Genomic DNA, 24,844 nt, shown 5'->3' on the forward strand with positions numbered 1-24,844 from the left:
GCCGTGCGGGGGCCCGGTGGGCTCGAGCGTGCGCCGTGGCGGGGGAGGGGCAGGGCAGGGCAGGGCAGGGCAGGGCCGGGCCTGGCCTCTCCTCGGAGTCGCTCATCACCTTTCGCCGCCTGTTTGCTGCAGGAGCATCGCCAGGTCGCTTCCAAGGAAAGAAGCGGGACGGTGGGGTAGATGGTAGCTTCTGCGAACAAGGGCTTTTTATCCAAAAAGTTGCTTATCTTAAGTAAACTCTTTGACTATGTTCTGAGTTTCCGGAAAGGACACAGTTAAACACACCTTGATTTTGCTCGTAATGGATGAAGAGAGTCTGGAAGCAGCCATTCAGACCTACAATGCCCAGCTGCAGCAAGTGGAGCTGGCTTTAGGGGCAGGCCTGGACCCCTCGCAGCAGTCAGACTTGATTCAGTTGCAGGAAGATTTAAAGCAGCTGATAGAACTGACTGAATCCAGCCTGGTGTCTGTTAAGAAGAGCAAACTTTTGGCTACGTTAGATACAAATGCATCCTCCTCCTCCTCCTCCTCCCCAGTAGGTCTCCTGAAGCAGGGGACCAACCCAGACTGTTCTGCCCAGGATGAGGAGTATGCAGCTTTTCGGGAAGCCATCGCTGAGCTTGGAACTGACGAGAAGCCTTCAGCTGATAACGATGAGATATCATCAGAGAGAGATGTGGAAACCGGTGACAAAAATGAATCAAAGTACACCGAAGAGGAGGAGGAATCTGGCAGAGAGGAGGAGGAGGAGGAGGAGTTGAGTGGGATGAAGGTTAAAGCCCCCTACTACAGTTCATGGGGTACCCTGGAGTACCACAACGCCATGATTGTGGGGACAGAGGACTTGGAAGACGGCAGCGCAGGAGTCAGAGTGCTTTATCTCTACCCAACTCACAAGTCTCTGAAGCCGTGCCCGTTCTTCTTGGATGACAAATGCAGATTTAAAGAGAACTGTCGGTAAAAAAGAAAAAGGGGTGGGAGGGGGATTACATCCTTCCTGTAGCTAAAGGCCTTGTCATTCAGAGGGATGAACCTCCTCTGAGAGTACCGTGTTTGGCTTTTATACCAAATGAAATTTTGCCTTTTGTTTGTGTTTTTACACTGTGTTACGGTAAGCAGTGGCATCAGCTTGGCTGTTTTCTGGGATGAAATGGAAAATCCCATGGGAAGGTTGCAGAGACTTTAAATAATCAATCAAGTGGCTAAACTGATAACTGATTAAGTATTTTAAAATAAAATATCAAAGCTTGTCTGTTGACAGTGCACACATTCCAGTTGCTGTAGAGTCTCCATCTTTGGAGATCTTCAGAACTTAACTAGATAAGGTCTTGAGCAACCTGATTAGTCTTTGAAGTTGGTTGTGCTTTGAGCAGGAGGTTGGACTAGATACCTGTGTGATCCTGTTTATCTCAAAGGACCTGTGAACTTTTTTACTGGATGTGGCCCTGGGGTGGGATGCATTCTTTATTACACGGCCTAAATAATATGTTTAAGATTAAAAATGAATGACTTGAGTAATTGAAATAATGCACAATACAACTTCCGTAATTCCTGGTGAAGGTTCATCACCGCTGACAACTCCTTTGCATTTCATTTAAGGAGAGAAGGAATTTTTATTTAAAGCCTGCTCAAATGAGGTAGAGATAATTCCTCTTCTGCCTCTCCTGGCAGGTTTTCACATGGTCAGGTGGTCTCTGTGGAAGAGCTTCAGCCGTTCCAGGAGCCCGATCTGAGCGCGCTGGAGGTGGGCTCGGCCTGCCTGGCGAAACACAGCGACGGGATATGGTACACTGCCAAAATAACTGGTGAGTCCTGCGTGGGGGTGCTTTGCCAGGGCTCTGTGTGGAAGATGAGGGCTGATGCTTCAGTGAATATAAAACTTGACTATTTTGGTTAATGATAGAAAACCAGTAACTGTGTAGCTGCATCCCTACACTGAAAATCCTGACATAGCAAGAAAAATGATCTGAATTTTGTCAGTTTGGGAAGGGAATAGGCTGGGAAACAGGAGGGTGTTAGACAAAAAGGAGACATAAAGAGCAGGAGTGTGGCAAGGAAATGGCTACGTTAACTGCGCTGCAGGGGAAGAGTCAGGTATTGCAGGAATTTGCATGCAGATTAGGTTAGAATTGCAATAATCTCTTGTTAAAACAAAAGCCAGGGGAGCTGGCCCTGCCCATCAGCTGCTGATACGGGCTTCCCCATGTCCTGGGATGAGTGAGGGTTTATTCTCTCTTTCTGTCTTTGACTGTTGTTAGGTCAGAGGGGAGCAAGTCTAACCTCTATTAATTCCATTTCTCAGCAGCCCATCTTCATTTTCAGAAATAAACCTTCAAGTAGCAACACAGGCATTGTGGAAATAGCTTTTCTTTGCAGTGAGAATGAAAGACACAAACCTAAGCACAAATTAAAAACAAAATTTTTTAAAGCACGTGTTCCTTGGGCCTTCCCCCTCTCCCCTGTCATTCCACTGGAGCTGACTCTGTTTAAGAAATCCCTCTGCCACTTGTGTATTGGAGACTTTCTTGAACTCTTGCTCCTCGCTTTTCCTTCTGTAGACATCGACAGTGGTTACTACACTGTGAAGTTTGACTCCCTGCTGCTCAAGGAGGCTGTTGTGGAAGGAGACAGTGTCATTCCCCCGCTGCGAAGTGAAGATGGTGCCTTGTCTGCTGAGTCTGATGAGGACAGTGTTGATGATTCTGGTTTTGCTAAAGGTGAGAGCGGGGACAGTGTGAGCGAAAGCATCTTGTGATCCAGGGCTGCCTTTCTCTGGGACCTGCTGAATTACCCTCCTGCAGCTTTCATTATAAGTGTCTCACCTCTGATGAAGGAGTAGCTGGTCTCTATATGTTGCTGAAAGAGAATGGTAATTAGCTATTATGTTACAATTGCAAACTAAAATCTTTGTTTTATGCAAATTACTGGGCTAATGAAGGTTGAAGGTTTCCATGGGAACTTCCAACACATAAAAGAAGAGGGTGTGATATTTTAGAGCTGAGTTCCAAGCTCTGAGTCTGTTGTGTGGCTGGTTGAGGTGAGCTAATAAGTGAATAAGGAGACTTCCTCGTCTCTGGGAGCTCCGTGTGGCTCCGTGACACAAGAGTACAAGACCCCAGTAATTGTGAGTGTTTGGTCCTCCCAGGGCCTCGATGAGGTCGCAGGAACAGCCGTGCACTGGTTTACTATTGAAAGCTGGCACAGGGAGAGCCCAAGTGACTTCTTTGAGATTACACAGACAGCACTGTCCCTGTGCTAGTGCCACAGGTATGTCACAGGGACAGAGTTGTGTTCTGGAGCTCTTTACATTTAGCCTAGTAGAGGTTATTGGATCCTAGTAACACTAAATTAGCATTGTGGCCTAGAGGAGCCTCATAACAGAGACATGAGCTGGAGGCATAGAAGAAGTATGACGTGCCACTGTGCCAGATTTTACTCTGATGGTGTGTGTCAGTCTGTATCACCATCCTAGCAGGAAGGAAAGGAAGCATAAAAACTTCTGGATGATTCTGCCTGGAACTGTGAGATGGTATGTGCTTTAAATCAAGTGAGATCTCTTGTTTAAGTGACTCACTGTGCTGTGTTCATAAAAGGTGACAGCTCAGCAGGAACTCAGTAAGGCTGGAGGAGCAGCCGAGTGATTCTAGGGTGGCAGAAGTATATTGTACTGCCTTGTGAGGGGTTTCCATGCCGTGTGGGTGCCCCAGATGAAGGTTTTGCATAGCAGCTTTGTTTCTGTGTTTCACTGATCCTTCTCTTCTGTGCCACAGTGATAGATTCAGGAGTTCCAGAGAACGGGGAGTGGACTCCTGCGTGCAGTTCCTCTTTCGGTGGCTGGGAAGCCCATACCCGTGGTATCGGCTCCAAACTGCTGGTTCGGATGGGATATGAGTTTGGGAAAGGTAAGGGGAGAAGGTCCTGGTGCTGTGAGAGCCTGACTGCCTCAGTGGATCCAAAAGCTAGTTAAGAAAAACAAGATTTTGGATGAAACTGAAACTTTCCTGTGCTGAAGGGCCTGTTAGATAAGGCTCAAGCTACATGGTGGATCACAGCTGTGTTAGAAGGCAAGAAGGGATAACTTATTTAGGGATAACTTATTTAATCGAAGTAAGTGTGTATCAGCCCCTGTATGGTAATAGCAAAAATTGGAGGCATTTGGAACCATGGTCAAGTTCATGATTAAAGCCGTGAGAACTGTTGTGTGAGATGTTCAAAGGCTGTAGGTAGAAGGGAACTGATCTGTGAAGCTTCTGATGTCTGTGTTAAAGCATCTCCTGGCTCTAGACACAGACTTCAAAGCCTGCTGAACTAGCTTCTCAGTACACAAATTGTGTGGAGCCTTGGGGGCTTTCAGAGGGCAGCCTGCTACTTGGGTTTGTCTCTAGTTCTCGCAGAGGAACCAAACCAGTTTTAAGAAGAAGCTGAGAACGTGAGGCTGAACCTAGTTTCGTAGAAACCAGCCTGACAGATGGCCTCAGGCTTTTTGTCACATATCTTCTGTAGAAGGCTCCTGTCGCAGCATCCACCGTGCTGTGGCCTTTGCCACTGCCCTTGACTTGGCAGGTGGTCGTGGCTTTTTGTACCTCAAAAGCCTGTTTGCCTGTTCTAAGCTTGTGACTGTCAGCGTGAGCTTGTGGTGGGAGGTGACTCGAGAGGGGACGTCCCCACTTGCAGTAATCGCTTGGTGTCTCTCCTCAGGGTTAGGGAAGAATTCTGAGGGCCGAGTGGAGCCGGTGCAGGCTGTGGTACTTCCTCGAGGGAAGTCCCTCGACCAGTGTGCTGAGGTGCTTCAGAAGAAGAAACAGGGGAAGCTGGACCCAGGCAAATCAAGGAAATGCCGAGCAAAGGGAAGCAGCTCTGGACAGTCCCCTGCAGGCAGCCGTAAGCCTCCCCACAACGTGTTTGACTTCTTGAATGAGAAACTGCGAGGGAAGAGTGCTGGGGAGAGGACTGGAGGGGTGGCACTGCCGCAGAGGAACAGCAAAGAGATCTACCATGCTAGCAAGAGCACCAGGAAGGCCCTGAGCGTCCGCCTCTTCCAGACGATGGAGAAGATTGAACGAACGCAAAGGGATATCAGAGGAATCCAGCAGGCCCTGGAACGCAACATTGGACGGTAGGAAAACATTCTGTGTGGGACTGCAGCATGAACTGAGGATTCTTGGTGTTTCTGGGAAGGGGTGGGCTTGAAATGAGGTGCAGGAGGAACAAGTGAGACATAATCTGGATGAGACCTAAGGGGAGGTGGAGGAGAGAGACTTTAGCGTGTGCTTCAGACCAGCTTGGACACTGGCAGATGTATCTGGGGTCCTTTGGCTGGAATTCAGGCTGTGGCAAAGAGAGGAGCTCTCTGAGGGAAGGTACTGGCGTCCTCTCCTCAGGCCCATCTCTGTAGCATTGCTGTTGAGCATCACAGGAGGATATTTTCTAGCCCAGATTGTGCTGAGCATCAGGTTCTTCCTGGTTTTCAGCAAGTCACTTGCACTGATCCCACAGGAAAGGGCAAACCCTCCTGAGAACGATGACGAGCCTTTGATCTCATGCAGGATGACATTGCCGTAATGCTTTTTGCTTTCAGGCACAGCGTGGCTACAGCTCAGCTGGAGGAGAAGCTGGCTAATGCACACAGACAGCTGGGGCAGCTGCAGGCCCAGGAAGCCAGTCTGCAGCGGGAGCAGAAGAAAGCAGACACGCATAAGAAGATGACTGAATTCTAGTCTCTGAGAAAGGCGTTTGACTGCAGTGATTCTCCTTCTAGCCAGCCCTGGCGCTCGTGGCCTCAGAGCCTGGGTGAGCCATCCTGCTCCTCTGGGCCTCAGGCTGCCCAGCCTGAAAACTGGGCTGAGAAGCAGTTGTTTCTAAAACGAGATGCTTCGGAGCTCTGCTGGGAGGGGGAGGAGGATGCATCCATCCAGCCCTGAAAGCATTCAGTAAGCCTGAGCCTTGTGTAAGGACTAGCTACAAGAAATACGATTCTCTGCTCTCTTGTACACTTCTTTTCTCTGTTGTCACTGCTGTGGCACCTCCATCCAGAGGGTGTAGCTACTCAGGTGGTAACACTGCTGGCTACGCACCAGCTGAGGAGGGGCTTTGAAAGCCCCACATCCTGCCATCAACTGTGGCTTGTGTTTGCAGCCAACTGACGAGCACAAGCGGAGGCAGGGTCCTGAGCACACTCAGAAAAAGCTCGTTCTGGGTGAAAACAACAAAGGCAAGTGGCTTCAGCTGCTCTCTGCCTTCAGGTTTTTGCTGTGGGCTTTAGCAGAGAACTCAGTTGTTTTGGGAGCAGTTCCTTGTAGCCCCAGTGTAATGAACAGACAGAAAACTGGCAGCGTGGAGGTGGGTACTAGTGGCCTCAAGCATCAGATTTCATCAGTTTGACTGTAAGAGTATCCCTAGGACATGCTGTAGCCTAACTCGTTGACTTGGCACGGGAAGCTGCACGGTTCCCCAAGCAGAGTGCCAAAGCTGGGGGAATAAGACAGCAGAGTACAGATTCTCAAACCTCATAGAACGACTCCACGGGGAGCCTTGTGATTTTTGCCATCATTACTTGAGTTTTCCTGTCCTAGGTGGCTCGCTGAACAGAGGTCCTTTTATTAAAAAACCCTCAGGACCCAGATCCAGGATGGACAGGGCCCCGGATGAGCACAGAGATCAGGAGGTGTATGTGTGCCCAGCACGCAGCCCTGTCTGTGGGGGAGCTCCAGGCTCTGCTGGAAGCAGGCCCAGCAAGCGAAGTGCCCTTCCCTGCAGCGTGGAGAGTCTGTGGACAGGAAGGATGTCTTCTCCCCTAGGTTATATTCTACATTGGCAGCAGCCAGGCCTTGCCCCAGAGGAGATGGTGGTTTCATCAGACTCAGTTTCTGGTGGGACTTGTGCATTGTAATGGCTTTTTTTAAAAAATTTGCAATTTCATGCCAGTATCTTAAGGACACTTTTTTTTGCTTAATTTAAGAAATCGATTTCCTTTTATTCTGGTAGTCATTTTTCCAATGAAAAGTTTTGCTCCTTTAGTACCACTTTTTTTATCTGTTCCTAAGAAACTTATAAAGCTGTCAGCCTGGGCAGGGCTGCGCCGACTGGTAGGGTCAGGCTGCCAAACTAACCAGAAAATCTAAAGCTGCAGGAGATACGATCAGAGTTGTTCAAGTCATGTGGGATTTAGCATTGCTGCAGACACACCTCAGCAAAGGCAGAGTGACAGCAAAACTAAACGAGATGAACATCTTCAGGAAACCTGTTAGGGTGACCCTCTGCTCCTGGAGAACGCTTGGCTCCTGCTGTGATGGGCACCGTGTAGATGTGGAAGGTGTGGGTGGCCTTGAGCACTTCAGCATCCCTCGGTTCCTAACTGAATTGGCTGATCATTATTGTTCTGAATTCGTGTTCTCCACGTGCTGGGCTTAACTCAAGGGTTTAACAACAGTTGCTCAGTGCCCTTCCCTCACAAATGACTGTTTGTTTCCCACTCTCAAGTGTTGAGTGATGACAAGGATTAATGGGCCCAGCTTAGCATGGGTGCTTGCTGAAGTGGCCCATGACTGGTGACCTGCGCCGGGCAGAGAAATTTCTCAGGTTGGTTTTGTGCTCTGACACCATTTAACATCATCCTCTCGTTAAGAACGGGGTGTGTGAGCCCTGTGCCTCAGCTAAGTCGTATTTTGACCCTTCCTTGGGATCTCCACAGCCTCCCGTGTCAGACTCCTCTGTGAATGGCTGCCCTCCCACCCAAGGCAGTTCACGTCCCTGGTGAATAAAGTTGGGTTTTATTTTTCCCTTCTGTCCTTGTAAGGCGTTGCTCATTTGCAAGGTAACGATGAGCTGTGGCGACCCATCCTTCTACTCCCCTGCTGGCACTAAAACCAGCTCGGCGGGAAGCGAGCGCGGCAGAGGGTGCTCTGGTGTGCCGGGTGCCTGCAGAGCCCGTCTGCAGCACCGCTCGCAGCCAAGGCGGGGAGGAACCCAGCCTACCGTTGCGTGAAGCACCCACCTCTGCAGGCCAGGAAGCGAGCTGTGGTGTGTGCTGCGTGGTGTCTGCTCGGAGCTGGCTGCTCTGGAAGGAGCTAAAGAGGAGTGGGCGAGCTCAGATCAAGATGTTTGAAATGTTTGGGAAGCCCTAATGAGGAATAACTGCGGAATAAAAGAAAATTCTCCAGGTTGGCTGGCAAGGAAGAGAGCATGATCGGGTCCCTGCTCTTCACGCTCACCAGCTTTTGAGTTTCTGCAAAGTAAGTGGTGGTTGCTTGCTTGGCAAACTTGGGTATCGGCTGCTAAACCAGGGGTTGAAAAATAAGGGTTTAAAAACCCCTGATGCGTACAGAAATGGCAGCGTTGTCGGGGATGCTGTTGCAGCTAGCTGGACTGGACAGGCAGGATTCCTGCTCTGCAGTGGGGAAGCATCAGCTGGGTGAAACCTTCAGTTGGCTGCGAGGAGGCTGCAGGCTTTGTGCTGCTGAATGCTTTGTGCTCAGGAAGCGTCTGGGCTTGAAAAGGAAGAGAAGGTGCTTGAGCTTGGCAGTGCTGCTGGGGTCCCATGGCTTGAATCTAGAGGTCGAGTGGGAACCGATTACTTCTGTGGTGAATGAATTGTTGAGTTCAGAGGTGTGGGACGTTGTTTTTTTTCAACAGAAAAAAATTCCGGTTGTCTTGTGGGGAGGGGGACTGGATTTTTTGTGTGGAACTGCTGAGATCTTGGCTGCAGGTGAGGAGGCTTCAGAGAGCGTGGTCCTTGAAGCACTGTCTTCTGTAAACCTGAAATTACATAAAACTACTGAATTTGTGGCAAGAAAACCCCTGTGACAGGCAGGGGATTCTGGAGAAAACGTGCATCTCCTTCATACCCCCGTCCTGAATTTTGGAACCTGGCTTCCCAGAACGGCAGCACCGAGGTCTCGGCTGGTGTCCTGCTGCGGCTCAGCTCTGCAGAAAATCTTTCTGGCAGGTTCTCGACTTAGAAGTGCATTTCTCTGCCCAAGCGAGCGCGTTTCCAGCAGTCGTGGAAGGGCGGGAGGAAAGAAAAACGCTGACACGGTGTCAGCCTCAACCAGAGCCACCCGGTGTGGGCAGGCGGGGCGCTTACCTTACGGCTTTAAAATTATATTGTCTCAAAAGCCCCTCCAGCATACGAGTAGCGATCAGGGCTGTAATTAGAAGCGTGCACCTAAGTTTTGTGACACTGGGGTCTGGCATTTAGAAATATAGTTGGTCCTTTCTAAACGAAACGCCTCCAGAGGAGTTTGACCATGAAATCTCTCGCTCCCGCTGCAGAAATGCGAGTGAGGTGGGTGAGATCTGCCTGCTCCATGTTTGAAATAGTCTTAAAATTTACTAATTGCATCCCATGGTCTAGGGAGGGCTCGATGTTGACTAACTGTTACGGGGCTTTCACTTTTCATCATTGAAAAGAAAAAAAAAAAGATCTACTTCTGCTTCTCGGGACTTTTTTCTGTACAACTCCCCAGGGTACCTGAGCTGTGTTTGCCGCAGCCGTGTTCGCAGTCACTGGTGGAAATGAGCTTGTAACGTCGTCCTGGTTTCTTGCAAGTGCACTTTTAGTAGTTTCATAGACTTTCTTCTCGCCACCCTGCACTGTTTTATCTGGGTAGATGAATCAGAGGCCAGGCAAAGTTGTCAGCAGCAGCAGCAGCACTTAATCTTAAAGTAAATTTAATCTTGTTTTCACGAAGCCCAGCTGAGAAACTTGTGCCTTTTGTAGGAGTCACAAAAAACTCCCCCATCCTGGAGTCACAAACCGACTGCATTTATCGTGCCTGTGCTCAGCTATCACGAAAGGGAGTCACCCCTCCTCGGCGGGCTGCGGGCGCGCGTCGCACGTACGCGATGGCTGTCGCTGCTCTCTCTTCAAAGCCATCTTGGCTTGCGGAGGCAGCGCGTTACGAAATGCCGTCTGCTGAGTCTCCTGCCCTGGAGAATGGCCCCGGGACGGGGAGATCAATAACTTTATTGGCAGGAAATTCAGGTGTACGTTGCAGAAGGTCTGTTTGAGACTTTGCCTTGCAAACCTGCTCAGTCATACCTAAGCGGCTTCAGTCAGGCACTGGGTTTTTCTCTCAAATTTATAATTTTGGGAGGACCAACGTGTTGTCCCAAGAACTGGCTTCTCCCAGCGACTGCTGAGCCTGAAGGAGCATGCACTGGGCATTTCTGTAGGTCAGAAATCCAGGAGCAACCACCAACCTCCTGCTCAACAGAAAGTAGGTCAGACGAATTTCTCTATATTAATTTCAGCTTCGGAAGCCTCTCCCTTCATTCTTCAATCTTAAAAATTCAGGGGTGGAAAATCCACCTGCTGTGGGCTAAGCTGCCCCGTGTGTGCCTGCCTCAGCGTGCTAAAAGCTCCCACTTCGATTCCGACATAACACCAGCTCCCAGCCATCAGACCTCGTTATAATTTTGTCTGCTGAACCTCGCATCCTGCTCCACTCTGCCCCGAACGTAGTCGCTTCTGCAGCCTGCGATCCTGTCGCTCTAATGAGCTAAACAAGTTCAGCGAGGACTGTCTGAGGCGACTGCCCGTGTTGCAGGTAACCCGTATAATTAATGTATGCTCAGACAGAAAAGCAGTGTTGTCTAATTAAAACGTCGTTGGAGAGGGAACAACCTTCCCTTCCCAGCTCTGATCTAAGCCTGTCTGTCCAGCCCGGTTGGTCCCTAAAACCTCCCTGTCTCAGTTTCCCCGTTGAAATAATTGCTCTCCAGGCATTAAGGCTTCAGTCGGGGAAGTTTCCAAAGGTGTGGGAAGTTCTCAGATAAAAGGGTGCTACGAGTGGGCAGAGACTCGCTGGTTATTGGGGTAAAGATGCGCCGAAGATGCTGCCGTGTGGGACAGGGTGCAGGGGAGAAGGGAGCGAGATCGGTCCCTCAGTGGGCACAGACCTTCCTGCGCGGGCTGGGGCTGCTGTAGCACCCAAGATTCACTTGAGGTGAGGTGGGCTGGAGGCTGGCTTCTCACCGGAGCTCGTCTGACCTTTCTCATTAAGGTACGTACGAGGGTAAGCCACGCAGAGCGTGCCCCATGGGCTGATGGCTGAGCGGGGACGGGGATGATGGGGTTTGGGTGTCACCAAGAGCCCCCCTGGGAAAGGTGTGGGATCCTGGCGGGCTGGGGAGCATCTGCTCCTTGTGTTGGGCTCCCCGGCACCTTCACACCTCTGCACCGCTTGCTCTGGCCTTGCCGCTGCCGTGGTTTGCAGGGCAGGACCCTTTTCCTTGAATAAAGCACAAGAAGAGGGCTAGCGTTGGGCACGGCACGGCTTTTTCTTGACGCAGAGGAAGGTGGTCCAAAGGTCGGGCTGCTTCTGCTCTTGTGTCACAGCAGAGCGGCTGCAGAGCCGGGGGGGTGGTGGCGGAGGGGGTGTGGGGTCTGTGCCAGTGCCAAAGAGCCGGCCCGGCCGGGCTGGTGCCTGGTTGCGATCCCGCAGCTCCTGACCCCGGTGCAGAACCCGCTGGGATGCTGCAGGGAGCGACAATGGGTTCCTGCGAGAGCAGAACCGTGCGGTGGGGTTTGCAGGGCTGGGCTGGGTGCAGCCCCCCAGGACCTGCACACGGGGACACCGGTGACGCCGGCAGCACCATCGCTCCCACCCAGGATTTTCTCCCTGGTGACTCTGCAAGTCCCATGGCCTCGGTGGATGGGACCGGGGCTTGGAGGGGAAGAGGGGGAGACCCGCTGCGGAAGGAGGGTGTCCCAATGCAGGCCGCCGAGCCTGGGGTGCGAGGAGGGAGAGGCGGCTGCGAGGCTGAAGCTCGCCCCGTTTCCGGGAAGCTGAGTCATCTGTTTGCCCGTCACCCCACAACCTGCACTGGGGAGCGGTGCCACCCCCATCCCACAGCCCAGGGCAGTGTCCCGGTGTCCCCAGAAAGCATGCTGGCACTGTTGGGATGGCTCCAGAGGGTTTCAGGGTGCACAGACATCTCCTTTTCAATGTCTTGGTGGCAACTTGGGAGCTTGAATCCTGTTGGGTTTGTTGGTTTGGGTTTTTTTTTTTTCAAAAGGAACCAAAATCTGAAGTTTTTGCAGGGAGTGGCAGAGCACCCGCTGCGGGGTGTCTGCACCAGGCTGGGCAGAGGAGCAGAGGCATCACGGTGACCCTGGGGAGGGCCGTGGCTGGCCAGAAAACGGGGCCCCCAGTGCACGTCCCCCTCCAGAGCATCCAGAGAGACCCCCTGCCCGGGGGGCTGCACTGCAGGGGCCCTGGCAAGCCCCGGGGGCCGTGGAGCACTGGTGGGTGTCAGGGTGAGCCCAGCAGCACCCAGCTGCACCCCAACTCGTGTTTTCTCTCCCACAGCGGTGTCAGAAGCAGCTCCCCCATGGCTGGAGCCGGCGGCGAGGGGCTGCCGCGGACCCCGCTCCTGCCGGCCGGCGCTGCCCTGGCCCTGCTCGGCGTCCTGGTCTACCTGGGCACCCTGTGCGCTGCCTGCAGACGGTACGCGCTGCCCACAGCCCCTCCTCTTTCCCTCCTGGCGCTGGGGACGGGGCTGGGGACCCCTCGGTGGCATTTGGTGGCTGCACATGGAGACCCTGTGTGTGCCTGTCCTGAGCTGGGACCGCTGGGATGTGCTGCTCTGCTCACCCCAAAGCCCCAGCTGCAGCCCCAGTGCAACCCTGCCTGGCCTGATCCTGCACCCCTGTGCCTCGCTGTCCCCCGCCGCACCCCCTGTGCCCAAAGGAGCCGGTCCCAGCTGGGGAGGGGGGACATGGCATCCCTGGAGCAGTCTGGGGGGGGCTGAGCTGCGAGCGGGGTGGGCAGGATGGGTGATGCCAGGGGCGATGCCAAGGGTGATGCTGGGGATGCCCAACATGTCTCAGCAGGGTGCAGGATGAGACCACCCCCCCACCCAGCACAGACCCTGCTGCGGGGCTGGCGAAGGAGCGGGCTGTGGGTTTGGGGGGTGCTGCTGCTTCAGCGAGGGAGCACCCAGCGATGCCCCTTGGGGCCAGGTCAGGGTCCCGGGGCACCCGCTGCCCACCTCGGGCTCATCCCGCTTCTCCCTACAGCAAGGGCAGGAAGAAGAAGGTCCCTCCGGACGGGGTGAAGCTGGTGGATGAGGTAAGCGCCTGCTGGGGGGGGCAGGATGAGCCCCGGGGGAGCTCGGGGCACCCCAGCTCCCGGCCACGAGCCTGACGTGAGTTGCCCTTGTTGCAGTCCCTGCTCAGACAGACGCAGCTGCGGTCGCTCAGCAAGTCCGACACGAAGCTGCACGAGCTGTACCGGGTGAAGGCCAGGGATGACAGTGAGTGGCCATCGAGCTGGGGGAGCAGCCGGGGTCGGTGGCCCTTGGCAGGTGCCCGCAGTCCCCGCACCACCCGGCGAGCACATCATGGCACACACACACGTGCCGCAGAGCCCGCCTGGTGCCGGCGCAGGGGTTGGTGCTTGCTGCATCCCCGGCGTCCCCCCACCCATCTCCTCTCCTCTCCCCGCAGCTCAGCGACCTGCCAGCCTGGATTTCCCCTGTGCCATGTCCCCCGCTGCCGACGCCCTGCACAGCTCCGGCGTCAGCGTCCTCCTGCACCGGGAGCTCCCCCAGATCCCCGTCCCCGAGCCCCCAGCCGCCTCCCCGGCCCCCGACCAGACCTACTCCAACCTGCTCTTCACCCCGCTGCGGAAGCCGGTGCCAGACAGCGTCTACGAGTGCCTGGCAGTGGGGGGGGAGGATGCCCCGGTGCCCCCCGCGCCCACCGGCACCCGGGTGTCCCCCCCACGTGCCGGGCACGGTGCCGCCGATTACGCCTGTGTCCGCAAGGTGAAGAAGCCGGTGCCCGCGGAGGTGCAGGATGGGGCCGCAGCAGGGCCTCCCGCAGCCCCACGGTGCTGGGACGGCATGGGCGATGCCCCCCGGGCGAAGGTACGGCTCTGGGGGGGCAGCAGGGATGGGGCACGGGGCTGGGGCTGCCCTCGCTGATGGGGCACACGGAGGGGATGTAACTGCCTCCCTGTAACGCCCGTGTTGGCAGCGGGGTGTAAATCAGGCTGCTGCATTTCCAGGGGAGCTTTTAGGGGTGGCAGGATGAAGCTGAGACCCCGAGGGCAGGCGATGCCCACGGTGCTGGTCTCTGTGCCCTGCAAAAGGCTCCCTGAGTCATGCAAAAAGTGGGATCCCCGATGGGTAACCCCACTGCTGGGGTCCTGCCGGGGGCTGGGGGAAGCTAAGGGGGGCATGGGGATACCCCGTGGTGGTGGGCAGGGATTGCCCCTGCACCTCCACCTTCCTCTTGCAGCTGGAAGAGATGTACTCGACGGTGTGCAAAGCCACCAAGAAGAAAACCCAGGTCCCTGCATCGTCCCCGAGGGAGGCGGGTGCTGGGTGGCCGCCCACCCGCCGGGAGGAGGGTGCCCCGGCTGGGTGCTGGTCCCCGGCAGCCCAAGCCCCCCCAGACCCCTGCTACGAGTCCATCAGTGACAGAGCCTGGACTGCTCAGGGCCGTGGCCCCGACCCAGACTACGAGGCCGTGGACGTTAACTGGAAGAAGGCGGCGAAACGGGACAAGCCGGGGAAGGCCGGTGCCCCCGAGAACCTGTACGAAAGCGTCGGGGACATTTGGGCGGGGGAGTCCCGGCGAGCCTCGGCCAGGACGGCGGCCAACGGCCTCGAGGTGTACATCACCAACCTCTAGCATCCCCCAGGAGCGGGGTCCTCGCCGCAGCCTGGTCCCACCCCGGCCGGACACCATCGGAGGGGGGGTTCCCCCGGGACCGGCTTTCCAGGGGGTTGAGCCCCCCGGGGATGGGCGCACACGAGCCCAGTGTCCACCACGGAGGCTGCAGCCCCGCAAGCGCTTTCTGTGTATATTTTATGTTACTTTTCTGTAAGTGTCCTTGTCCCGTCCGCACCCGATGCCAGCAGGGTGATAGAGGGATGTCCCGGGGGCTCATCCCGACATCGGGCTGATCAGGGAGTCTGCAGGGCGACGTCGGGCGCGAGCTGGGTGCCACGTGGGAGCCCAGTGGGACGGGGCTGGCACTGCCACCAAGGTGGGAACTGGGTTGGGACTGGTTATGTTTTGGGGTGGCTGGTGGCAGGGCTGTGGGCCAGCCCCGTGGCCCTGGGCTGCAGGATCAGGCCCCTCAACTGCAGGGTGATGCCATGGGTGAGGGTCACCATCCTCCTCCCTCTGCCTGGGGCAGAGCAGGGCCCCATCCAGCCCCGAGCAGCTTCGCTCCCATCCCTGAACGTCCCCGGTTATGGGGAGCAGGGGCCAGCCCCGTGTCTCGGTGCAAGGGGGAGCGGGCCATGGGCTCTGCTCTGGGGTGGCTGCCCGTCCCCATCACCCGCTCCCACTCTCGGACATGTGCAGGGGTGCCTCCGTGAGCAGCCATATCCCAACCACCATTAAAGGGCTGAGAGGGGTTTATCCTTGTCAGGAGAAAACGCTCTTAAACCGGATCTAAAACCCTGGGGCTGGTGGCTGGTGCTGCTGCTGCAGCAACATGGTGGTGCCAGCAGTGGGAGAGCAGCTTCGGGCGCAGCGTAACCCTGAGCGGGTGCACCCACGGGTGGTTTTGCACCTCCAAGATGAGGACGCGCAGCCACCGAGAGCTGCCGAGATGGGGTGGCCCGTTCCGGAGCAGGGACTTGCTCTGGGGCTTTGCGTGGGGTCGAGGTCGGAGCCGGGGAGCGTTTGCACCGTCCTCGCTGCCTGCTCGCCTCCGTGGTGCTCCCGCAGCCTCAACGGGTGCCAAAAATGCTCGGGAGAGCTGGTCACGCACCCAAGCCCTTGGAGCCTGGGGCTCAAGCTCAAGCTTGCCTCCTCTCCTTCCCGAGGGGAGTTTGGCACCCCTGCCCCAGGGCAGCCGGGTGTCCCCAGGGCAGCCGGGTGTCCCCAGGGGAGCTGGGTGTCCCCAGGGGCTGCGCCTCGGGGTGGGCTCTGGAGGCACTGGGAGGTGGGTGCTGCGCTGGTGGTGGCCCCGGTTCCCCTGCAGCCCCCCGGGATGCAGCGCAGCCGCTTTGCTCGCCTGAGGCTCACCGGAGCTGGCTGGGACCTGCGGCAGCAGAGCCACCATGCTGTGCCATGCTGTGCCGTGCTGTGCTGTGCCATGGCAGGCAGGAAGCCACGCGCCTGCCTTTGGCAGCTTTGCCCTTACCTCGAAGCAGGCAAAGAGATTAAAAACGAAAACAAGGCGCTCGGCAAAACCCGCTGCAGGCTGGAAGACGTTGAAGCTGGGAGGCAGCTCAGGCGCTTCGTCAGCCCCGCGCTCGACGCCAAACCACAGCGGCTCGAGATAGGGGAGCCGGCCCCGGCAGCTGCTCCCACCCCCTGTGAGATAAGGGCCCTGATAGAAAATGGCACGGGGCGGCTGGTGCCAACGCTGCCACGCTCTTCCTGCTGCCAGCCGCCCCGCGCCGCTGCGTGGGCTCCCCCCACGCTGCCTCCGGCCGCAGCCGTCCCTTTCTCCATCATCCCATCCCACGGCTCCCGAGGGCCGGGTCCCTCCTGCACCACCCGAATCCCCTGGGAGCTGCCTTCGGGCTGCACCGGCCCCGCGCAGGAGCATCACAAGATGGTGAGATGGGCCCTGCGCTGCCTGCGGGGTCAGGACAGTGCTGGAGGCTCAAAAACTGGTGGTGAATGAAGGATCCATCTGAAACATCGCTTGGAGCCTCATGGTCTGGCTGGGAAAGTCGGGGTCGGTGTCAGAGCGAGGGGAGCGGGTAGGGCTGGGAGCACCCGTCCTCGTCCCTGGGGACAGCCAGGGGCCCCATGGGCTGCGGGGTCCCCGCTCCTCCCTGATGGCTGGGAGCCCACTCAGGGCCAGGGTCCCCGTCATGCTGCGAGGGGACGGTGCTGAGAGGGGACGGTGCTGAGAGGGGACGGTGCTGCACGGTGCCATTCCCACAAGGGGGAGTGAGCAGGAGCGCAGCGCGTACGGTGTTGTACGGTGCTGTATGGAGCTGTACGGTGCTGCACGGTGCTGCACGGTGCTGTACGGTGCTGTACGGTCCTGTATGGTGCTGCACGGTGCTGCACGGAGCTGCACGGTGCTGCACGGTCCTGTACAGTGTTGCACGGTGCTGTACGGTGCTGCACGGTCCTGTATGGAGCTGCACGGAGCTGCACGGTGCTGCACGGTCCTGTACGGTGCTGTACACTCAAAGGATCTGCACCCCACGTCCTTCCCACCCGTACACTCTACGGCTGCACGCAGCGCGTGGCTCTGCACCCAAACCAGCCCCACACCCAAACAGCCCCACACGCCACGTGGCTCCGGACCCCGTACAGCCCCGGACCCCGCGCAGCAGCTCAGGAGAGCCCAGACAAGGCCCCGGCTCCCACTGTGACACCACCCGGGAGAGGGGCACCATGGCCCAGCCCGGCCCTGGCCACAGGGGCATTCGGGTACCACGGTGGCATCTCCCAGGGATGCCAGCACCAGGATGCCACCCTGCAGAGCCACCTGCCCGGGAAGGGGGTCGGGCTGGTGGCACCTTGTGCGAGGGGCAGGCGATGCTCGCTGGAGTTGCACAACGCCGGAGCCGCCAGCTCAGCGCTTCGGCCGCGTTAACGATTAAACCGGAGCGGGGGGCGGCCGCGGAGCCACCACCGGCAGCACACGGGCTGGTCATCACCACGCCGGGGGACCCCGCGGGTGGCCATGCTGGGTGACACCCCGTCTCTTGGCCGGGAACGTGGGGGCTCTCTCGGTTTGCTGGGTTTTTCACGCTTACAAAAGCGCCTGGCCCTGGGTACGGCGCAGGGCAGAGGTGACACCTCCAGCCACCCCCAAGGGCAGGGGACAAGGGGTGGCCGAGCACACAGAGACTCCAGCCCCTCTGCCATGCCAGGGACATCGCCCCCCAGGCAGGGGATCCCCAGGGGGGCACCCAGCACCGCCAGGGCCCTGTGGGAAACACAGGTGTTGGCCAGCCCAGGGCTGCTGGGGGGATGGCCGGGGGGGACAGTGGGGTGGGGACAGGCAGGGGCCACCGGCCAGGACAGCCACATGGACTCTGTCCTGGCCTTCAGGCTGCGGGTCGGTAAATCAGCGAGCAGCAGGGCCCGGGCGGCCCCACGCCAGCACCCGGCGTGCGCAGCCCTGCAGGTTTTGGGGCAGGCGAGGAGAGGAGTGTGGCTGGGCACCAGCCCGGGCACCTTGAGCACCCCAGGACACCCCAAGCACCCAGGGCACCCCAAGCACCCCGGGCACCCCAAGCACCCAGGACACCCCATGCACCCCGGGCACCCTAAGCACCCTATGCACCCCAGGTACCCCATGCACCCCAGGTACCTCATGCACCCAGGACACCCCAAGCACCCCATGCAGTAAGGGCACCCTACACACCCTACGTAGCCCACGCACCCCATGCACTCCAGGTCCCCCACGCACCCCACACCCGGCCCTGCCATTCTGGGTGGCTTTTGGCAGTGTTTCCCCGTGACGGGCAGCACTGACCCAACCCATGCAGGGCCGGGGTCCCCTTTCCCACTGGGAACTGCTCCCCCACCCCAAAAATCCAGGCACAGTAGAAGGCCAGTGTAACTCTTGGGGGAGCCCTACAACTTCAGGGGGAGCCCTGTCACTTCCAGCGGGTCTAAAACTTCGGGGGAGCTTTGGAGGGGGGCTTCTGGGGCTTGTATCTTTGTAGGGAGCCACACAACTTCTGGAGAAATCCTATAACTTACTGAAACCCCTGTAATTTGGGGTGGGGGCCATAACTTTGGGGGGAACCCCACAAGTTCTTACACTGTTTCAACCCTGTGGCTTTGAAGGAGCCGTAGGAGTTTTGGGGGGGGGTCCTGGAAGCTGGCGAAGCCCCGCAGTTTTGGGGACGATCCTTAATTCCGCCCTATAATAATAAACCCAGAACTTTCTGGGGACGCCCTGCAACTTTCGGGGAGTCCCTTGACTTTGGCGGGGGGGGGGGCGGCTTTACGGGCCCCGCCTGTCGCTGTCGGAGTCCCCAGAGTAACGGGGGGTCCCGAAAGGCCGGTGTGAGGGGTGCGGGGGGTGCGGGGTTTGGGGGGGGGCGGCGGCGGGGCGGGGCGGGCGAAGATGGCCGCTGCCGGCGGGGGCGTGACCGCGGGGGGCGTGTCCCGGCGGAGGGGGCGTGTCCCGGCGTGGGGGGGCGTGTCCCGGCGGGTAAAGTGGCAGCGCGACGGAGCCAATAGGAAGAGGCGAAAGCGGCCGCCGCGTTCCAAACCGGAGCGTTTGGACCAATGAGCGTGCGCGGAGGGGGCGTGGCCTGGCCGGCGCCGACACCGGGGCCGAGCGCGGCGGAGCGCGCTGCCCCCCTCCCCGCCCCGCGCGCCGGGCCCGGCCGCGGCCGCCGCCGCTTCCCCCCCATGGAGCCCCCGCGTCCCTCCCCGGTGCTGTTGGCCGCCGCCCGCCGCCGCCGCCGCGATCCTCCGCTGCCTTCTCCTCCTCAGCCCTGCGCTGGTAGCGGCGGCGCCGCCCTGAAGGTACCGGGCGGGGGGGCGGGCGGGCGGCGGCGGCGGCGACCGGGGCGTGGAAGGGGCGGGGGGGGGGGAGAACCGGGGGAGGGGGGGCGGTGACAGCTGACAGCGACCGGCCCGAAACTTTCCCCGCTAAAATGGCGCCGCTCGGGGACAAACTTCGGGGGGGGAGTGGCGGCGGGGCGCGGGGGGGGGAACCCCCCCCCCCCGGTGGGATCTGGTGCTTCTCGGTGCCGGTAGATCCCGGGAGAGGAGAGGGATCCATCCCGGGTGGATCCCAGCGCTGTCCCAGAGGATCTGCCTGGGAAGGGATCCGCTGGATGCTGGTGCGTGGGAAGCGGTGCCGGGCTGGAGCGGAGCGTGAGGGGATCCCAGGGATCCACAGGGATCCCGGCCCGACCCGCTGGGGATCTGCCCCGAGAGGGATCCGCTGGGTGCTGCCGCGCAGCCGGAGGACGGTGATCCCGTGGAGCAGACCCCCGCCTGCTCCCTGCTCTGCAGAGCTCCCAGGGGATCCCTGCCGGATCCCAGCCCTTTGGGATCTCCCCCGGGGATCTGCCCCGGAGGATCCGCTTGGTGCTGGCAGTCGGCCGATGGTCACGGCGGTGTGGGAGCAGCCCCGAGGAGGGCACCGAGGGGGCTCCCTCCTTCGCGAGGCTCCGGGGAGATCCCCGCTGGATCGGAGCCCTGGGTGATCCGCCCACGCGTGGCTTGTGGAGGGATCCACCCGCTCGCCAATCTTGGCCAGCGAGTGCCACTGACCTGGGTCAGCCCCACGGGAAGGGCTGCTCCCCGCTGCTCGGGGGATCCCCCAGCGCAGCCCCAGGGAGATCACCTGGGATCCGCCTGGAGCGGGATCCACTCGGTGCCGGTGCTTAGTCAGTGGGTGCTGCCGTCTCCGATGGGCCTGGCAGGGCCAAGCCTGCTCCCTGCTGCGCAGAGCTCTGCGGGGATCCCCACTGGATCCCGGGTGATCTGCTCAGGGAGGGATCCGCTTGGTGTTGGCACATGGCACGTGGGTGCTGCCACCTTGGAGCTGCCCCACAGAAGGGTGTCAGGTCTTCTGGCTCTGCGGAGATCCCTGCTGGGTCCCTGGGGATCCGCCGGGGAAGGGATCCACTGGCTGGGGAAGGGATCCGCTGGCTGGGGAAGGGATCCACTGGCTGCCCGCGCTCAGCCGGCGGGTGACAGCGCTGGGAGGAGCCCCGCAGGAGGGTGCTGGCTGCTCCCTCCTCTGCAGAGCACCGGGGGGATCCCGGCTGCGACCTGGTGGGATCCACCCGGGATCTGCCGCAGAGGGATCCAGTGCTCCGGGGATCCCCTGCTGACGAGCACCCTCTCTCCCACAGGCTCCTGTCCGGGGGCTGCTGGCGGGGGCCGAGGGCTGGCTGACGCGCCTGGGGGAGCCGCCGCCGCCGCGCCGGGAGCCGGCCAGCCGCGAAGCCGTGCTGCGGGCGCTGGACGCCGGGCTGGAGCGATGCCTGGCGCTGCATTCGGCGTACATCCCCGTGCCCCGGCACAGGTAGGACCACGACAGCGGCGGGACGGGCGACGGCGACCACCCTGCCAAAACCTCCTGCCGGCACCGGCTTCGCCGCGGGAAGCTGGGGATTTTTTTCACCCGCTGCAAGAGGACTTTGGCCGCTCGTCCGCAGCGCCGGGGGCTCCGGCTGCGACCGGCCGGCCCGGGCACGGCAGCACCGAGGGCTCTGCCTGGCCAAGGGGCCATACACGAGCCCTCGAGCGGTTGCGGTGCTCAGCGCCGGCGTTGCCGAGGGCTCAGAGAGCATCGCCGCTCTCCAGCACGGTGTTTATCCATCCCCACGACACGAGAGGTTTGCAAAATGGCTTCTGTTGCTCCTGACCTCTCGCTTTTCTTTAATTTAATTTTTTTTTTGTAGTGTTTTTTTTTTTTTTTAATGCCACTTCAGGAAGTTGGTTTTTTTTTTGGCCCCGGCTGAGCAAAACCCCGTGTTTCGCAGCAGGATGCAGGTGCCGGTACCCGCCGGCACGGCGCTGCCCGCGGACTCGTAGGGTTCCCCCCTGGAGGGGTAAACAGCGGCGTTTTGGCTGCCTGCCTGCACCGCTGCCTGCGCCGCTGCCTGCGCCGCGGGGTTTCCAGTCTGGCTGCTGGGGTGATGCCCGGGGCATCACCCGTGGGTGCCGTTGCACGTGGTGATGCTCCCAGCACGGTGAGGCCACCGTGACCCTGTGCCACCCACGTCCCCACCCTGGGATGGGTGCAGACCTGACCACCATGGGAAGGGGGTCCCGGCACCTCGGTGGGGGATGATGGCTCCCGGGGGTGCTCGTCCGTCCTCAGCGCAGCCCCCCCCTTTGCTCTCGCTGGCAGGAAGCTCTCGGGCAAGGCGGGCATCGACGAGGTGATGGCGGCCACAGTGCTCACCAGCCTCTCCACCAGCCCACTGGTGCTCGGTCACCCGCCGGCCACCCACACCCCAGGTAAGAGCGTGCCCCTGTCCCCCCACTGTGCCTGGAGACATGTCCCATGGCAGGACCTGACCTTCCTCCTCCTCCTCCTCCTCCTCCTCCTCCTCGGCAGATCCTGGCGGTGAGGTCTGGAAGGAGGCGCCCGCCATGTCCTCCAGCTGCAGCAGCAGCAGCAACACCAGCGGGGACTGGAGCTGGGACCCCCCCAGCGACCGCTCCACCCCCTCCACCCCGTCACCTCCCCTCTCCAGCCACGTCCCCAGCACCTTCCTGCCCACCCCGCTGCCGGACGAGGGCCCCGACGAGCCCGACGGCACCCACTTCGTCTTTGGAGAGCCCATCCCGCGGAAGAGGAAGGTGGGGTGATGATGGGGATGGGGATGAGTTTGGGGTTGGGGATGGGGCTAGTGAGGATGAGGAGGATGAGGTTAGGGGTGGGGATGCGGCTGGGGATGACAATGAGGAGGATGTTGGGGATGGGGATGGTATTGGGATGAGAGTGGGGTTGGAGATGATGAGGATGGGGATGATCATGAGGATGGAGTTGGGGATGGGGATGACGTTGGGGACAGGGCTGCCAGCCTGACGCCTCGCTCCCGCAGAACTCCACCAAGGTGATGTTCAAGTGCTTGTGGAAGAGCTGCGGCAAAGTCCTCAGCAGCTCCTCAGGGATGCAGAAGCACATCCGAACCGTGCACCTTGGGTAAGTGTGTGAGGTCCCCCCGGACACCCCCAGACTCCCCCTGTGCCCATATGGGGTCCTGCTGTGGGGGGAGAGGGCCACCCCAGCCAGACCCCGCTCTCCCCACAGTCGGAAAGCCGACCTCGAGCAGAGCGACGGCGAGGAGGACTTCTACTACACGGAGCTGGACGTGGACGTGGACTCGCTGACGGACGGGCTCTCCAGCCTCACGCCCGTCTCGCCCACCTCCTCGGTGCCACCCGCCTTCCCCGGCCCCGAGCTGCAGGCCCCGGCGCTGCCCATCCCCGACCTGGCGCTGGCCTCCCCCTGCAGTCCCCCAGCCCCCCCCGGCCTCTGCCACGTCCACACCGACCACGCGTACCAGGTGAGGGGGGGGATGTGGGGCTGGAGGGGTGGCTGCTGCGCTCGCCCCATCGCCATCACCCTCGGCTCCCCCCCAGCCGCTCGGGGCCATGTCCTCTGACGTGGGGCTGTCCTCTCTCGGCAGGGCTGCCCGACCCCGCCACGGCCACCGCTGCCCCCCGCCGCGCCCACCCTGCCGCCCCTCAAGCCACCCGCTGTCCCCAGGTGAGCCATCACCATCCGTACCCCCCCACCCCGTCCCCTCATGTCTGTGTGTGTCTCCCCCCCCCCCGTGACATGTCCCCTCTGCCCGCAGGAGGCCGCGGGGGGAGGCCAAGAAGTGCCGCAAGGTGTACGGCATGGAGAACCGGGAGATGTGGTGCACGGCGTGCCGCTGGAAGAAGGCCTGCCAGCGCTTCCTCGACTGATGCCACCACCACCACCAGTGCCACCAGTGCCGCCACCACCGGTGCCACCGCCGCCGCGGCACTCCCTCCTTCTTGCACATTTTGCACTTGAGGTGCCTTCGCGCCCCCGCCCCCGTCCCCCACCACCCCGGGGCCCCCCCGGACTCAGGGAACGGCCCCCCCAAAGCTTTATGCACACAGACCCCCCCCCTGCCATGGAGCTCATCGTGTCCCCCCTCATTTTTTTCCTTTGACAATAAGCTAAATCTGCCCCCCCACACACCTTGCCGGCACCACAGCGGGGGCTGGCAGGGGCGGCCGGCTGCTCCTGGCCCCCTCCCCATGCCAGGCTGGGGACCCCCCCCCCCATGCCAGGCTGGGGACCCCCCCCAAGGCCAGGGGGGCTGCTCAAATAAGCTGTGCCTGCGCCCGGCGGGGGCTTGGAGAAGGGGGTGTCTGTTCCTGTCCCCCGCCGCTCCCGGGGGGCACCCCCAGTGCCCGGGGCAGAGGTGGGCGCCTGCCCCCCACCCCTCACCCCCTTCTCGGGGGGTTTTTACTCTTTGTATCGTCGTTTCTCTCTCTCCTTCGTACCGGGGAGCAGCGGCTCCCGCCGGGGCGATGCTCCGGGAAGTGCCTGCAGGAACGCGCCCATTTGCACTAAGCCAAACTGCACAGACGTGTCTTTTTTTTTTCTTTAATTTTTTTTTTTCTTCGTGTGTTTTTATTTTTTAAATAAAATATATGAAAAAAAATTCGTATTTTTAAATACTCCCTCCCAGGGCACAGGAGCGCACAGGCTGCGGCGCTGCGGCAGCGTGATGCCTCCAGCCCCAGGGTGGGTTTTAAGGGGCTTTATTCCCTTCAAACCCTTCTTTTTCCCCCCCCAACCCCCTCTTTTCCCCCCCCCCCAACCCCATTTTTACCCCCCCAAACCCCCTTTTTTCCCCTCTCGGCCCAGCACTCGCCTGCCCAGGCAGCGGCCCAGGGCTGGTTTGGCCGGGCCATGCCACCCCCCCCTCCCCGCACCCCTCCATGGGGACAGGGACGGGCATGTGGCTCTGCCCCCCCCGCCTGGGGCCATGCCAGGGCAGACCCCCCCGTGCAGTGGGTTCCCTTCTCATCAGGGACCCCCCCCTTTGCAGGGTCCCCTTCTCGCAGGGGGTCAGACCGCCTCGGCCCCATGGGCCGGGCTAGGCCCCAACTTGTCCCTGACGCGGCGCCGACGGGGGTTTGATGTGTCAAATCCAGAAGAAAAAAAAAAAACAACAAAATAAATATTTGGATTCGTTTGGGTTTTTTTTTTAAATTATTACTGTTCTGTACTTCCTTTCGAGAGGGGCTCTGTGCTGCGGGGTGGGCAGCCCCGGCCCCTGTGCTGTCACCCACACCCCCCTGAGACGGCATCGCCCCAGGAGCTCTGCCAAAGGGATTAATTTAATTTCAAATAAAGCCCTAAAAATAGGGCTGAGACACTGGGGTGGGGGGGAATGAGGCGCCTGTTTGGGATGGGAAAGGCCAAGGCAG

At 59.7% G+C, this 24,844-nt stretch overlaps 3 protein-coding genes across 3 annotated transcripts; all 3 read left to right on the forward strand.

Annotated features, from left to right (window-relative positions):
• The first annotated feature begins 59 nt into the window (after positions 1–59).
• On the forward strand, positions 60–7,781 carry ZGPAT (zinc finger CCCH-type and G-patch domain containing). The gene is made up of 6 exons (XM_068416131.1): positions 60–957; positions 1,672–1,805; positions 2,559–2,717; positions 3,771–3,902; positions 4,699–5,116; positions 5,579–7,781. Exons 1-6 carry the CDS (start codon positions 302–304, stop codon positions 5,715–5,717), a joined length of 1,638 nt encoding a protein of 545 aa, XP_068272232.1. The 5' UTR covers positions 60–301; the 3' UTR covers positions 5,718–7,781.
• A 4,552-nt stretch (positions 7,782–12,333) lies between these two features.
• LIME1 (Lck interacting transmembrane adaptor 1) lies at positions 12,334–14,641 on the forward strand. Its single transcript, XM_068416016.1, has 5 exons — positions 12,334–12,449; positions 13,022–13,073; positions 13,170–13,257; positions 13,451–13,872; positions 14,246–14,641. The coding sequence occupies exons 1-5, from the start codon at positions 12,334–12,336 to the stop codon at positions 14,639–14,641; spliced, it is 1,074 nt and encodes a 357-aa protein (XP_068272117.1).
• A 4,639-nt stretch (positions 14,642–19,280) lies between these two features.
• Positions 19,281–24,626, forward strand: SLC2A4RG (SLC2A4 regulator). Its single transcript, XM_068416241.1, has 8 exons — positions 19,281–19,423; positions 20,767–20,939; positions 21,771–21,880; positions 21,981–22,225; positions 22,471–22,571; positions 22,680–22,935; positions 23,059–23,138; positions 23,230–24,626. The coding sequence occupies exons 1-8, from the start codon at positions 19,307–19,309 to the stop codon at positions 23,339–23,341; spliced, it is 1,194 nt and encodes a 397-aa protein (XP_068272342.1). The 5' UTR covers positions 19,281–19,306; the 3' UTR covers positions 23,342–24,626.
• Positions 24,627–24,844: the final 218 nt, after the last annotated feature.

Source organism: Nyctibius grandis, chromosome 19, assembly GCF_013368605.1.
Source record: "Nyctibius grandis isolate bNycGra1 chromosome 19, bNycGra1.pri, whole genome shotgun sequence".
In the NCBI taxonomy this organism is placed as follows: Eukaryota; Metazoa; Chordata; class Aves; order Nyctibiiformes; family Nyctibiidae; genus Nyctibius; species Nyctibius grandis.